The sequence below is a fragment of the Galeopterus variegatus genome, unplaced genomic scaffold, assembly GCF_000696425.1.
Source record: "Galeopterus variegatus unplaced genomic scaffold, G_variegatus-3.0.2 Scaffold3, whole genome shotgun sequence".
Lineage (NCBI taxonomy): Eukaryota > Metazoa > Chordata > Mammalia > Dermoptera > Cynocephalidae > Galeopterus > Galeopterus variegatus.
In genome coordinates this window covers 1012612-1026768 of record NW_007726114.1, presented here as the reverse complement: position 1 = coordinate 1026768, position 14157 = coordinate 1012612, and the positions used below count along the sequence as shown (strand labels likewise).

The window sequence follows — 14157 nt, the reverse complement described above, 5'->3', positions numbered from 1 at the left end:
ATCTGCATTTCACAGACGAGAAACTGAGGCTCAGAGAGGGAATATGAGTTGCCCAAGTGTCACACACTTGGTAGAACTGGGATTTGGATCCTGGTCTGACTCTAAAGCCAGTGCTCTTAATTATTGAGCTTCTCTACTAATCCATCCATTGCTTTCAGCATTTGTTCACTTATTTATTTAACTCCTGTTCACTGAGCATTTACTGTGTACCTAAGCACATATAGCAGTGAACCAGACTAGCAAATATTCTGCTCTCAGAATGCTTCAGTCTAACTGAGGCAGGCACTGGATAGGTGTTAGTGAAGGGGTCTAGCTTGATAGGCAGGGGCTGGGCTGTTCTGAAGTCCCTTCTAGGCTCAGTCTGTGTTTTCATACCCCAGAGCTAAGAGCACAGCCAGTCCTGTGCTATTCCCAGCATGGACCAGCTTCCATGTTGGTACCAGATCAACTGACCATGATCTTTTCCCAGGTTTGGTCGCAGGCGTGTGATTGTCAAGAAGGGGCAGAGGGTCAACAGCTTTTATTTCATCTACCTGGGCACAGTCGCAGTGACCGAGGACGACGATGGCAGCAGTGCCTTCCTGGACCCCCACCCGATGTTGCTGCACAAGGGCAGCTGTTTCGGGGCAAGTCCAGGGGAAGGGCTTGGCTTTCTGGGTTGGGGTTGGGAGTGTGACAGGACTCCTGCTAGAACCTCTCAGCCAGGCCCACTCCTCCCTTATATCCTTTGTAAGTCACTGCCCCATGTCACCCCAGCACCCTTACCATCAAATGCTGATCGAATGGGACCAAGTAGTGTCCACCGCAGGCCTCTTCATCTGTGATGTTTAAGGAGTATGTTCCCTATAAAACCCCTTGGAGGTGCAATAACTCCACAGTGAGGCCTCTCCAGCTTCCTCTCCTCTGGCCTGTTCAGGCTTGTGGCCTCTGTTTCCACAAACTGCAGATTAAGGGGAAAGGTAGTGGGCCCACAGGGGGCGCATGAGCAGGAGTAAAGAGCGGGCAGAGGACCTGCAGTCTGGGGAGGAGAGATTTCAGAGGGAAATGGAAGCAGGGAAGATGAGTGTAAGGCTGCAAGCAGGAAGCTGGAGGTGGCCTTACATTTGCCCTTGTCCCTGTCCACCCAACAGGAAATGGGCCTTCTGAGTTCTACAGTAAGGGAGGCCACAGTGGTCTGCATGGAAGAAACGGAGTTCTTGGTTGTCGACCGGGAAGACTTCCTTGCTAATAAGCTGGACCAGGAAATTCTAAAGGATGCTCAGTATCGGCTTGAATTTTTTAGGTAACGACCTTCATTCAACATCTTTTTCCCCTTGTGTGTTTATTAGGTGCTTGACTTTGTCCTAGGCCTGATGAGAAGCATACTAGGTGCTGTTTTCTCTGCCTGGAATGCTCTGGAATACCCACCGCCCGCTCTACAGCAAACTCCTACTGTATCTTCAGGTCTCAGCTCAGATAGCCTTTCCTTGTGGGATAGTGAGAATAGCTAACATATGTCGAACACTTGCTGGGCCAGGCAGCATGCTGAGTACTTTGTACCACTTGTCACATCTAATCTCACATTCAGTCCCATGAGATTGTTTCTCTTATTTTCCTCAGTTTATAGATGTTAGAACCATGGCTTAGGGTGATTCAGAAGCTGCTGGGCTTCATCACACTACCTCGCTAGCCAATCCCACCTGTCATCACCCCAGAAGAGAAGGGCTGCCCCATCTCTGCTGCTTTTGTGCCCTGTGCTTTTTTAAAGCCCTCATCCAAACTGTAATTCTTGATCGTATGAGAATTTCTTTACATTTTATATGTCCCCTTAGACAGTAAGCAATGTGGTGGCAGGGACCAGATCTGTCTTTTCACCATTGTAATCCTCATGTTGTCACAGTGCCAGGCACATGCAAATGCTCAACAAATAAGTATTGAATAAGTGAATAACAGGGTACAAATAATTGCAACCATGTGCAGTCAGAAAGTAAGCACCTTAACTTTAGATACCATGTTTATCAAACTGAAAAGCAGAACTCATATATAGCATAAGATTTTTGTTTTGAGTACTTACTTACATGAAAGGCCACATAAGGATATATAAATTAAATATCACCTAATTATGCTTTAGTTTTTTGCCTTTAGGTAAAAGAGTAAAAATACCGTGAAGTATCTGACCTGGGTCTGAAAATACAGGTTGTAGTGTTGCACAGCTACAGAGAAGGGTGATGGGCAGAGGGGTCTGGTCCCTGTGGCTATAGATAGAGAGGAGGCTTCATGAAGATGAAGCCTAGAAAAGGGGTGAGGGAGGGGGGTGGGGACTTAGTCCTGAAGGGAGGAGTAGTTTATTTTTTCATGCTGTGGAAAAATAGGTCTGGGTTCCAATCTCAGCTTTTAGGCTTATCAGTGATGTGACCCTAGATAGGTCACTTCATTTCTCTGAGCTTTAGCCTCCTACTCTGTAAAATGGGGATAATGATACCTTTCCCCCAAGGTTGTTGAAGGATGGAGTGAGATGATCATGGGAAGTGTGTGACCCAGTGCATGACACATAGTAGGTACTCCTTCTATGGTGGCTCCGCTTTTCTTCCTGTGTCTCCAGATCCTTGTCACTCTGTTCCCCTTTGGTGGCTTGAACTGATCTCAGTGCCCCTGTTGAGATGTGAGTCACCTTGAGTTAACCTGTGTTAATCTTGAGTTCACCTAAATTAACTAACTCAGTCAACCTGAGTCAGTTGAGTTCTGAGCCCAAAAGCTGTTGGAGCTGAGAAAATCTAAGATAATCGTCAGCAGCCCCATGGAACCACATATGAGGGAAGGCAAATCCATGAATGGCAGTGTATGAGGTCAGGAGAAGGGGTGGTCATTACAGGCTGAGCCTTCAACCATAAGGAGCAACAGGAAAAAAGAGGAGAGTCCAGACTTTCCCCCACTCCTCAGGCCCAAAGCTGAGCATTTGGAGCCAATAGGCCATGGAAACGGGTTGGAATGAGATGAGATGCCCAAACCAAATGTAGGGCCAGGACTGCTGGGCTGGGGGACAGAATAGCCAGGGAGCTGAAGTATGGGACTAGCTTAGTGAGCCACAGGTTTTGTGGGGTGGCAGCAGGGATGGAGCAGGAGACAGTGTTCCTGGATGGAGGAGCAGAATTGAGAACAGCACAGAGGCTGGGTCACCCCAGGGGTATCTGAGCAGCAGCAAAGAAGGAAGCTTGGCTGGAGAGGGGGTACTTGAGAAAAGGGTAGAAGAAGGAAGGTGACAACACAATAAGAGATTGGCTGTAGATGAGGCCAGGCGATCAGTTGGGTAGTGGTGAAGTCTTCCATCCTAGGCACTTTCAAGAGTAGAAGAGCATGTTCCCTTTCTGGAAATTGCTAAGATCTGGATACATTAGGTGATGGAGGGCAATGAATTATAACAGACCTTTCCCTGCAGGAAGATGGATCTGTTTCGGTCATGGTCTGATGAGAAGCTCTGGCAGCTCCTTACCCTGGGGAAGGTGGAGAAGTTCTCATATGGGCAGCTGATCTCCAAAGACTTTGTAGAGTCATCCTCCATCATATTTATGTGCAAGGTAAGAAGTTTCAGCAGGGGCAGAAGCAGGGAAGTTGGGAAGAGCATGCCTAATATAATGTCCTGTGGCCAGATAACAGGCTCTGAGCTCTGTTCTGCAACACTCCACTTCCTTTCCTGAGCTTCTATGTCCTAGTTATAAAAGGCAAACAACATACTTTGGCCTGCCTCTCTCAGGGTTTCTGTGTGCTTAAAGATATACAGTACAGCTATTATATTAAAAAGAAGGCTGAAGCATACTCCCTCCTTGAGCTCATGTACATGCTTATTTACATACAGATGCATACTTAAATTATGCATTTTTCTCTTGACTCCTAACGAAGCCAGGTCATTTTTTAAAAATTATAATCATTAACTGTAGAAGTGGTATAACTACATTATAAAACTTTCTGGAAAGAGGGAAGAAATCACCCATAAGCTCACCTCAGAATACAGTTTCAAAAGTGGAATTTCTTGGTAAATTTCATGGCTTCTAGAACAAATTGCTTTCCAAAAGGAGGGATCCACTTTATCTAGCCTCCAGCATGTACAACTTTCCCAGTGCCACCACGTCTCTGCCAGCTCTGCAAGTCATTTTTTCAGAAGTTTTCTAATAGGTGACAATTGCTCCCTCACTGAGGACTTATATTTTTTCTGATTACTATTGAGATTTATCATGTGTTTACTCTCTAAATTTTGTCGTTCACAAACTGCTTTATGTCTTTTGCCATCTTCTCTGTTGGTTAATGATGAAAACAAAATCTAACATTTATTGAATGCTTACTGTATACCAGAGTCTGTGCTTCACATGCTTTATTGCATTTCAGTCTCACAATACCTCAGGTTGGTATTGTCATTGTTCCCATTTTACAGAGGAGGAAACTGAGGCACAGGAAGGTTAAATGGCTATCCAAGGTCACATAGTTGATGCGAGACAGGGGCAGAGTTCCACCCAGGTCTGCCTGACTCCAAAGCTCTTCTTAGGAGACAGGAATTGGGATTTGAGTTGACCTTTTTATCAGTTCCTTATATGTTAAGCTGTTGGAAAAACTCAAAATCAATTCTTTCAGTAGCTTGTTTTGCCTTTAAAACAGAACCTGCTTATTGTATCAGCTTTACTGATAATAAATTGCTCTGCACTCCTGCTTCTGTAAACTGTGCTTGCTTATTGCAATAGCTACTGCACTAGCTACATGAATGCTGAGAGAGTGAAACTTAAAGAACCTGGAAGAGTCCGCCTATATAAACCCCGTAAGACCTAAACTCGGGGCTCAGATCTTGGAGAACTAGCTTGTCTGGGTCTGCCGGCATAATAAAATACCTGACTCCAATCCTCTGAGTGCTGATTGCTTCTTTGTTGAGTCCATTCCACAACATTTTCTGGTGCATTGGCTGGGAAACGATTCAGACCGGCCCCTTGAGACACCAGTCTGGGCAAGGCAACCCAGAGGATCGGTGACACCATGGAGGACTGAGGAGGTGCCACCCAGCCATTTTGTTGGGACCTTGGAGAACGGGACCTCACCAATCCTAGGGAGTGTCTGTCTGACGGGACTCAACAGAGGGAAGGATCAGCCAGACCACCACTGCCTGCAGAACAGGTAGGATCCCCCCACTGTCAGTTCAGTTCAGGCCCACCTCCGAGCAGAAGGGGAGCTTGATCAGCTCCTGAAAGGGTCTCCCTGAGGGCCCATCTGGGTTAAGGAACTTGTAGTGAGGTGTATCTGGTCAGGACCTTGTCATGAGGTCCTTCTGTTCAGCTCAGGTCAGGATTGGGGGAGGTAAAAGTTTCTTAACCTCTGTGTGTGTGTGGAGTGAATGTGTGTGTGTGGAACCAAGGCTCTGCTGTGGTTTCTGAGTGGGTCCTAACCTGTGGTTCCATGGTCACATTGTACAGCATATCAGTGATTCCAGTCCAGAACAGGCTGAGACAAGGCCTGGGATTTACACGGGTACACCTTAGCCAAGACGGACCTGAAAGTCTCCCTGGGGATGCAGCCAGGCAGACGGGAGGGAGATTGCTTCCCCTTCTGCTAGGGAGAGGGAATCCCCACCCTTTGTCTGTTTGTGTCTCTGCTGCAGGGAGGGATCTAGGAGGGGGTCTCACACGCAGCAGAAAAAAAGGCCTTTGTTATGTCTGAGTGCCCCCTAGTGCCCCCAAAAGAGAAGCGAATGCTTCTTTTCAGACCTAGGCAGTGTTTACTTGACTCCCGAGGAGCGACACTTCCTTTCACATTGCTTGCTCTGGGAGATCCATTGCCCATTCTGCCATAGAGTTCTCCTCCCCATGCATGAGTGGCATACATCCCCAGGGGTGAAGCCCCCACTCAGCCACTAAGAAGGGAACCCACCCTCTTATGCTTAAGTCTATCTCCTCTTTTAGTAAAGCGTTACTTGCTTTACTGCTGGGTAAATTGTTCATATCTATGACTTTGGAATCCAAGAGCCTAATTTAATCACTGGTGAAAATTGGAAAGCTTTGGGCACCAGAGAAGACTCTAACTGCAAGGGGCAAGTGGCCACTGGGACTATTTTGCTCCCCCAAATCACTGCTGGACAACTACAATTTAAACTCCTCTCAACCTGTGAGAAGCATGCTCCCTCTGTCTGGCAGCAGTTTGCCCTGATGGATAACAGCAGAGGAAAGACCAGTCCTACACTGTGAAGACCTTGCTTGACAGGTTTCCCCTGATGGGGGATGCATGAGAATGGTGGGAATTCATTCCCATGCCACATAGTGACTGGAAGTCTGGAAGCCGCTAAAATTCTCTTTACCTTTTTCTGATTTTCTGAGCCCTTTTCTGCTGTTTGGTTGGATTGTATCCACTACTGTATAGGTGCACTCTGGAGGGCTCCTGACTATGCTTTGTTTCTCTGACTTGAATCTAGTCAGTACTTTTCTTCTTTGTGCCGACAGCAGTAGGGAAAACTGCTTTTATCAATTATTGTGTCAGCGAAATGGGTTGGCCTCACCAATTGGGACTATGTTAAACTGGACCCCACTGCTCCCCATTTCTCTTTGTTTGTTTGCTTGATTAGCTATTTAGTTGAGTGCTGGTAATCTGAATGAACCTTCCAATCCTTGCACCAACTTTTGGACTTTCAGGTCGTTTGTTTAATATGAGAAGGTAAGCCTAGCCTGGTCTGTCAGTAACAACTTTTGGGAGCTCTGAACCTTTGCTGAATGACAGCACCAATGCTATTTGGGATATAAATGCCTGAGACAGGAATGGGAGGCTAGAATTAGAAATGGCAACAAGTGCTTCAAAACCTACTGTTCTTAATTGTGTGTTAAAGAACTTTCAGAAGGGCTACTTGGGGGAATACAGAGTTAAAATGACCCCCAGGAAACTCCGGACCCTGTGAGAATTGGAATGGCCCCCCTTTTGTGTCAGGTGGACTTCAGAAGGGATCCTAGATCTCCTAAAGTTTCGAGCAGTTCGGAAGTCAGAGCACAACCAGCAAGAAACAAAAAGGCCTATATATCAAGAAGATCCAGATGAAGAACTCTTGCCTCCACCATACCCCACTCCTTCAGGGATGCTTGGCCCTAGGCACCCCTTGTCAGACAGCCCCCCCCAGCTTCAGTTCCATTGGCCCCACTGGCATCGTAGCCAGAGAGTCCTGAACCAATGGGAAGGTGACTCTGCTCTGCCCAACAGGTTCCAGCCCTCCAGATGCCCATGCAGGAGACCTGAGGCCCACAGCAGATCAATCCAGATGGCAGTGTACTGCCTGGGCGTCCCCTCTTCTATTACCAATCCTTCACAACTATGGGTCTCCTGAATTGGAAACATCATACTCTGTCATATTCAGAAAAACCCCAGGCTCTCACCAGTCTGCTGGAATCAATTTTCCTCACCCATTAGTCCACCTGGGAAGACTGTCATCAGTTACTCCTCACCCTCTTCAGCACTGAGGAACAGTGATGCATCCTGACTGTAGCTAGGCAATGGTTATAACAGCAGGCACCTGCAGCCACCGTGGATCCTGAAAACTGGGCAAGAGACACCACACCAGATGCTGTGCTGAACTGGGACTTCAGTGAGGAAGAAGAGAGAAATCAACTCCACTGATATAGGGAGGCCTTCCTCCAAGGTCTGAGAGCAGGGGCCAGAAAACCCACTAATATGTCCAAGACAACCATCATGACCCAGAAACCGGACAAGCCACCTGCAGAATTTTATGAAAGGCTATGCGAGGCCTTCCAGGTCTACGCATCATTGGATCCCGAGACAGCTGAGAATCAACAGATGGTCAACACAGCCTTTGTGGCCCAGTCCTGTGCCGACATCCATCGCAAACTTCAAAAGCTGGAAGGTTTTGCTGGGATAAATGCCACACAGCTCCTGGAGGTGGTCAACAAGGTATTTGTCAATCAGTACCAGGAGGCCCAAAGGAGGCAGATAAACACCTAAGGCAAAAAGTGACACTCTTGGCAGCAGCACTCAATCCAGACTGAAGCTCTGTATCTAAAAAGAGGAACTCCCACCGACAAGGACGAACACCCCTACAGTCCACCCAGTGTGCTTACTATAGGGAGCTTGGCCACTGGAAAAATGAATGTCCAAAAAGGGGGAAAAATCCCAACCAACGCCACCTGGACCCAAAAGTCAGCCACTGTTTGCCTTTGAATAGCAAAACCTCCGCAAAGGAAGGAAAGCTCAATTGACCTGGACTACACTGCCACAAAGGCCAAAAATTCACCTACGCTCTTTGGAGAAATGCTAGCCTCACGCCTAGTTGTCTTCCCAGGGGACAGGTTGATTTGCACCCTGCTTCAGTATGTCGATGACATCCTCCTGGCCAGTCCCACACAGGAAGACTGCTGGGAAGAAACAAGAGCCCTATTGAGCCTGCTCCCTGACTTAAGATATAAAATGTCCTGGGAAAAAGCTCAAATATGTCAACAGAAGGTCAGATACCTAGGACCACATCTCTGAAGGACACCATTCGCTGGGAATAGAGAGAAGATAAGCTGTTTGTGCTATACCCCAACCAGACACCAGGAGGAAAGTCTAATAATTCCTCGGGGCTACTGGCTTCTGTCGAATCTGGATACCGGGATATTTGGAAAGGGTAAACCTTTATATGAGGCAAACAAAGGAGCTAAAAAGGGACCCCTAGTGTGGGGTCCAGAGCAAGAATATGCCTTTTCAGAAATCAAAACTCTGTTAAACCAGGCCCATGTCCTAGGAATTGCAGATATAACTTGGGACTTCAACCTCTTTGTACACAAGAGAAATCAAATTGCTTTTGGGGTCCTCACCCAGACCATGGGACCCTGGCAGAGGCCAGTGGCATACTTATCCCAACAACTGGATACTGTGGCAGCTGGCTGGCCACCCTGCCTGTGGGCCCTGGCAGCCACTGTTGCCCTAATCCAAGAGGTGGACAAACTCACTTTGGGACAAAACCTCAGTGTAAAGGTCCCACATGCAGTGATCACCTTAATGAATAGTCGGGGATGCAAATGGTTGACCAACTGCAGGATGACTCACTGTCAAGGACTCCTCTGTGAAAACACCTGGGGATGCCTCAGTGCAGACTCTGAACCCAGCCACGTTCCTACCTGCCTGGCTCCCCAGACCATGACTGTGAAGAACTAATGGATGGAATATACTCCAGCAGGCCTGATTTGATGGACTCGCTCTTGACTGACTCAGACGTGGAACTGTTCACAGATGGGAGCAGTTACGTTCAGGAAGGACAATGAAGAGCCGGATATGCGATAACAACTCATAAAGAGGTTATAGAGGCAAAATCCTTGCCCTGAGGCTGGTCAGCACAGTGAGCAGAGCTATGGGCATTAACCCAAGTGCTCTAACTCTCAAAAGGAAAATGAGTCAACATTTCTACTGACTGTAAGTATGCCTTTGCAACCTTACACGTCCATGGGGCCCTATACAAAGAAAGGGGCCTGCTGACGGCAGGAGGAAAGACAATCAAAAATAAGGAAGAAATTCTCCAGCTCCTTAAAGCAGTATGGGAGCCCACCTAAGTGGCTGTTATACACTGCAGAGGACATCAAAAAGTCACTGGCAGGATCAGTGAAGGAAACTAGCTGGCCAATCAGAGGGCCAAGAGAGCAGCTGCCTAAACAGAGCCTGCTAAAAGCCTAGAAGAGACTGCCAAAATCATGCCAGTGCCAGAGACGGCGCAACAACTAAAGTACACAAAAGAAGAGACTCAATGGGGAGAAAAAGAAGGTGAAATTAAACCCCTGAAGAGTGGTAGAAGATCCCAGACCACAGACTAATAACTCCTCAATGACTGGCTCACCAACTAGTTCTGGAATATCATGAACTGACTCACTGGGGAAAAACAGCCCTGGAGACCATGCTGAGTTGCTTCTATTTCATCCCAAGATTGGCTTCCCTCTGTGCCCAGGTTAGCTCCCAATGCCCGAACTGCACCCAAAATGATGTCAAGCAAGGGCCCCGGCTGGCCCCCAGAGTCCAGCCAGTTGGGACATTGCCCTTTGAGGGCCTGGTAGTGGACTTTTCCAAAGTAAAGTCCTGCAGGGGCTACAAATATTTGCTAGTAATGATATGTACATTCACTGGATGGACAGAGGCCCTGCCCACAATTTCCGAGCAAGCCCGGGAGGTCACAAAGGCCCTTTTAAGGGAAATTGTACCAAGAGAGGTACAGACTCTCTCTGACTATAAGGTCAGACAATGTGCCAGCATTTGTTGCAGAGATCGTTCAAGGACTGGCCAAAATGCTGGGGATACGATGGAAGCTCCACACGGCATACTGGCCACAGAGTTCAGGGAAAGTAGAACGTATGAACTGGACCATAAAGACCACTTTAGCCAAGCTTTGTCAGGAGACAGGGCTACCCTGTATAGATATGCTTCCCTTAGCTTTGTTGCAGGTCCAGTGTATGATGGGCCCAACAGGATATTCCCCTTTTGAAGTCATGTGTGGGAGACCACCCCCATTTACAGCTAGACTACAGGGGGACCCCCACCAGTTGGGGAGATGGAAATATCACAGTACTTACAGTCAAGGGTCAGGACCTTCCGACAGATAACCAAGACAGTTTTAGAATGAGTTCCTATTCCTTTAGGAATTTGGGCACACCAGTTCCAACCCAGTGACACATATGGGTGAAAGACTGGAAAGAGGCTCTCTTAAAGCCAATTAGGACAGGGCCACACATAGTTGTACTAACTACCCCTGTTGCAGTTAAGGTTGTAGGTTTAATTCCCTGGATCCATCATACATGGGTAAAACAGGTTGCTCCCCCTGACGATGTCACCTCATGGTCTGTGAAGGCTGACCCCTCTGACCTGCTCAAGATCTGGTTCCAGAGACACCCTGCTAATTGTCACCACCCTGCTCTGGTCACACTGGAAGCTGACCAGCCTACACATGGCTGAAGCCTGAGGAATTGATAGGCCCTGCTTCAGCTACTCCATGGGCTGGCTGATCTATGCATGACTGAAGCCTGAGGATCTTGCTGCCATAACAAGTACACTGATTTATTTTTATTTTTATTTGTTTATTTATTTATTTATTTTTTCCTTTTTGTCTTTTTTCATGACTGGCAACGGATCACAACCCTCAGTGTCGCGCCCGTACCGGACCGGGACCGGCAATGGGATTGCAACCCTCGGTGTTGCGCCCGCACCTCGCTCAGCCAGTGAGCCGCCGGTCTGTATGTGGGATCCGAACCCTCGGCAGGAGCGCCACTGCGCTCCCAAGTGGCGCACTCTAGCAGTGCGCCAACGGGCCAGCCCCCTGATTTATTTTTATGAAGTGATAAGTGTATGTCACCCCTTACCTCTAGTTTTCGCTATATTGTTTGTTTTGCTTTTTGCCATAGGACTGACAGCAGTAACTCCAGAGGATTGGAATAATATAGAAAAGATTTTGCTAATACTCCTTTATGTCCTGTGAACAGGGTGTTTTTTTAGCCATCTTATAGTGGCAATGTGCCTTCTACAGATCACCTCTTCCTTGACCACATGCACATGCACTCAGCTTACTGGCCCCAGCACACATATTGCCCCTTGCTCTGGGCCAGGGGAAATGTGCACAAAGGAGAGAGAAATTAGAAAAGTCTTGGTTCTCATGGACAGACACTTGGAGCTGGCTATCCCGACTTTTGCCTCTAGCTGGTCTACTGTTTATGTTATTCTTAGCTCTCTTGTTTGGCCTATGTATTTTAAATTGCCTTGTCAGGTTTGTTTCGACTTGTTTAGAGTCAGTCAAATTACAAGATGGCCAAGAATGTGTTTATATGCCCCTAAAAAAACAAAAATTCTGAAGGTGATGCTCACTCCAATGTTTAGAGAGAGCATCAAAGGGGGGAAATGTTGGAAAAATTCAAAATTAATTCTTTCAGTAGCTTGTTTTGCCTTTAAAACAAATTCAAAATTAATTCTTTCAGTAGCTTGTTTTGCCTTTAAAACAAATTCAAAATTAATTCTTTCAGTAGCTTGTTTTGCCTTTAAAACAGAACCTGCTTATTGTATCATCTTTACTGATAATCAACTGCTCTGCACTCCCGCTTCTGTAAACTGTACTTGCTTATCGCAATAGCTACTGCACTGGCTATATGAATGCTGAGAAAATGAAAGGTATTACTGCACTAGCTACATGAATGCTGAGAAAGCGAAACTTTTAAAGAACCTGGAAGAGTCTGCCTATATAAACCCTGTAAGACCTAAACTCAGGGCTCAGATTTTGGAGCGCTAGCTTGTCTGGGCCCACTGGCATAATAAAATACCTGACTCTCCAACCCTCTGAGTGCTGATCGCTTCTCTGTTGAGTCTGTTCCACAACAAAGCCACCACACTACAGACATTTGCTGAGTTTTTGCCAAGGTCGTGACACATTGGTCCATGCTCTGGAGGGATACAAAGATGGAAAAGACTGGATCTCTCTCTATCTCCTCCAGTAAATTCCAAGCATGGGCAAAGAAAGTTGTTAGTGCCAAGTCCTGAGTGATTGGTGCAAACTCTGGGAGTAACAAGAATTCAGGAAAGGGAACTCTCTAAAGGCTGGAGACTTTAAGGAAGGCTTCCTGGAGGAGGTGAGGTGGAAGATGAGTCTTGAAATAATTGAACCACTAGACTAAAGGAGGAGGCAAAATTGGTTGTGTATTGGGGCTGGCTTGTATCAGTCTGTGAGAGCTGATTGTTAAATTTTCAGGAATTTTGTGAGTTGGTAAACAGAATAATTATTAAAAATTAAATTATATAAATCTATGATTAAATAAATTATATTAAAAACAAGGGTAATAAATACCAAAAACTCATCACTTCCTAACAATGTTACTGCATTTCACTATCATCTATGCTTTTGAGGTTATGTGTATGGTACCTATATGGTAGAAATACTATACAATTATGTGCAGCTCTTCTCAACTTCACATTGTTACCTTACTTTGTTAGCTTAAAATCAGCTGTGGTGGGAGTATTTACACAGTGGAAATCAGCAAACACCGTAAGACAGATATTGATTTATGGCTTTGTTAATTGTCTTAAGAAAGTGATATGAGAAAATGTTTATAATTATAATGCAGGTTAAATTTAAAAGTGGGCTGGGTCTGTAGCTGTTACACTGTGAAAGGAAGGGATAGAGTTTGGATGTGTTGTCCCTGCCAAAACTCATGTGGAAATCTGATCCCCAATGTGACAGTATTAGGAGCTGTTTGAGTCATGGGGGCGGATCCCCCATGAATGGATTAATACTCTCGCTGGGGGAGGAGGGCTGGAGTGAGATCTTGCTCTGTTAGTTCCTGTGAGAGCTGGTTGTTTAAAAGACCCTGGCACCTTCTCTCTCTCTCTTGCTTCCTTTCACCATGAGATCTGCTTGTACCCGCTGGCTGCCTGCCACTTTCCACCATGAGTAGAAGCAGCCTGAGGCCTGCACCAGATGAAGCTGTCCCAGAATCATAAGCCAAATAAACAGTCTCAGGTATTTCTGTTATAGCAACACAACGGACTAACGCAGGAAGGAAATTGAGTAAATATTCTTCCAGTATTTAAAAACTATTATCTGATTTATCATAGAAGTGACATCATTGACAAACGAGTGACATTCCAACATACATAGTGCTAAAGCTGAAAGAAGTTTCAACTTAATGAATATAACTATGTGAGGGTGAGAAATAATAGTAGATCACAAATAGGATTTAATAACATTAAATTTATTGGGAAAAGAATAGATTGGAATGCAACTTTATTTGTGAAATCATGGTTAAATTGCAGCTATGGATTGGCGATATATACAAGAGTTCAGCCAAAATCAAAAAAAGCATTCTGTGAGAATTGATTGGCTATATATGAAATTTCCAGTAAGAGTGATGGTGTATTTTATTATTTATGAAGTGTGTGTAACACATTCTTTATAACAGTAAAATTTATGTACGTGCCTACATTTTTCCAGAGAGTGGGTTGTTAAACTTACCAGCATGATAAGGTGCGTGCATGCGCACACCTGTGTGGGTGTATATGTGTATTGTTATTCTGTGGTCAGTCCCAGAGAATAGAATCAAATGGCTAATATAAGTAGAAAGCGATTTATTGCAGGATGTTAAATGGCTAACAGATTAACTGTGGGGGGGGGGGGAGAAGCCTGCAGAAAGAGACCCTATACTGAAAGTGACT

General features: G+C 46.0%; 1 protein-coding gene across 1 annotated transcript in view; it reads left to right on the top strand.

The window, feature by feature from the left end:
- Nucleotides 1–14157, top strand: part of CNBD2 (cyclic nucleotide binding domain containing 2) — a 70481-nt gene that overhangs the window by 16319 nt on the left and 40005 nt on the right. Inside the window, exons 5-7 of the mRNA XM_008572595.1 lie at nucleotides 470–626; nucleotides 1131–1282; nucleotides 3416–3554. Coding sequence (XP_008570817.1) covers nucleotides 470–626; nucleotides 1131–1282; nucleotides 3416–3554 — 448 coding nt within the window. The remainder of the gene's footprint in view (nucleotides 1–469; nucleotides 627–1130; nucleotides 1283–3415; nucleotides 3555–14157) is intronic.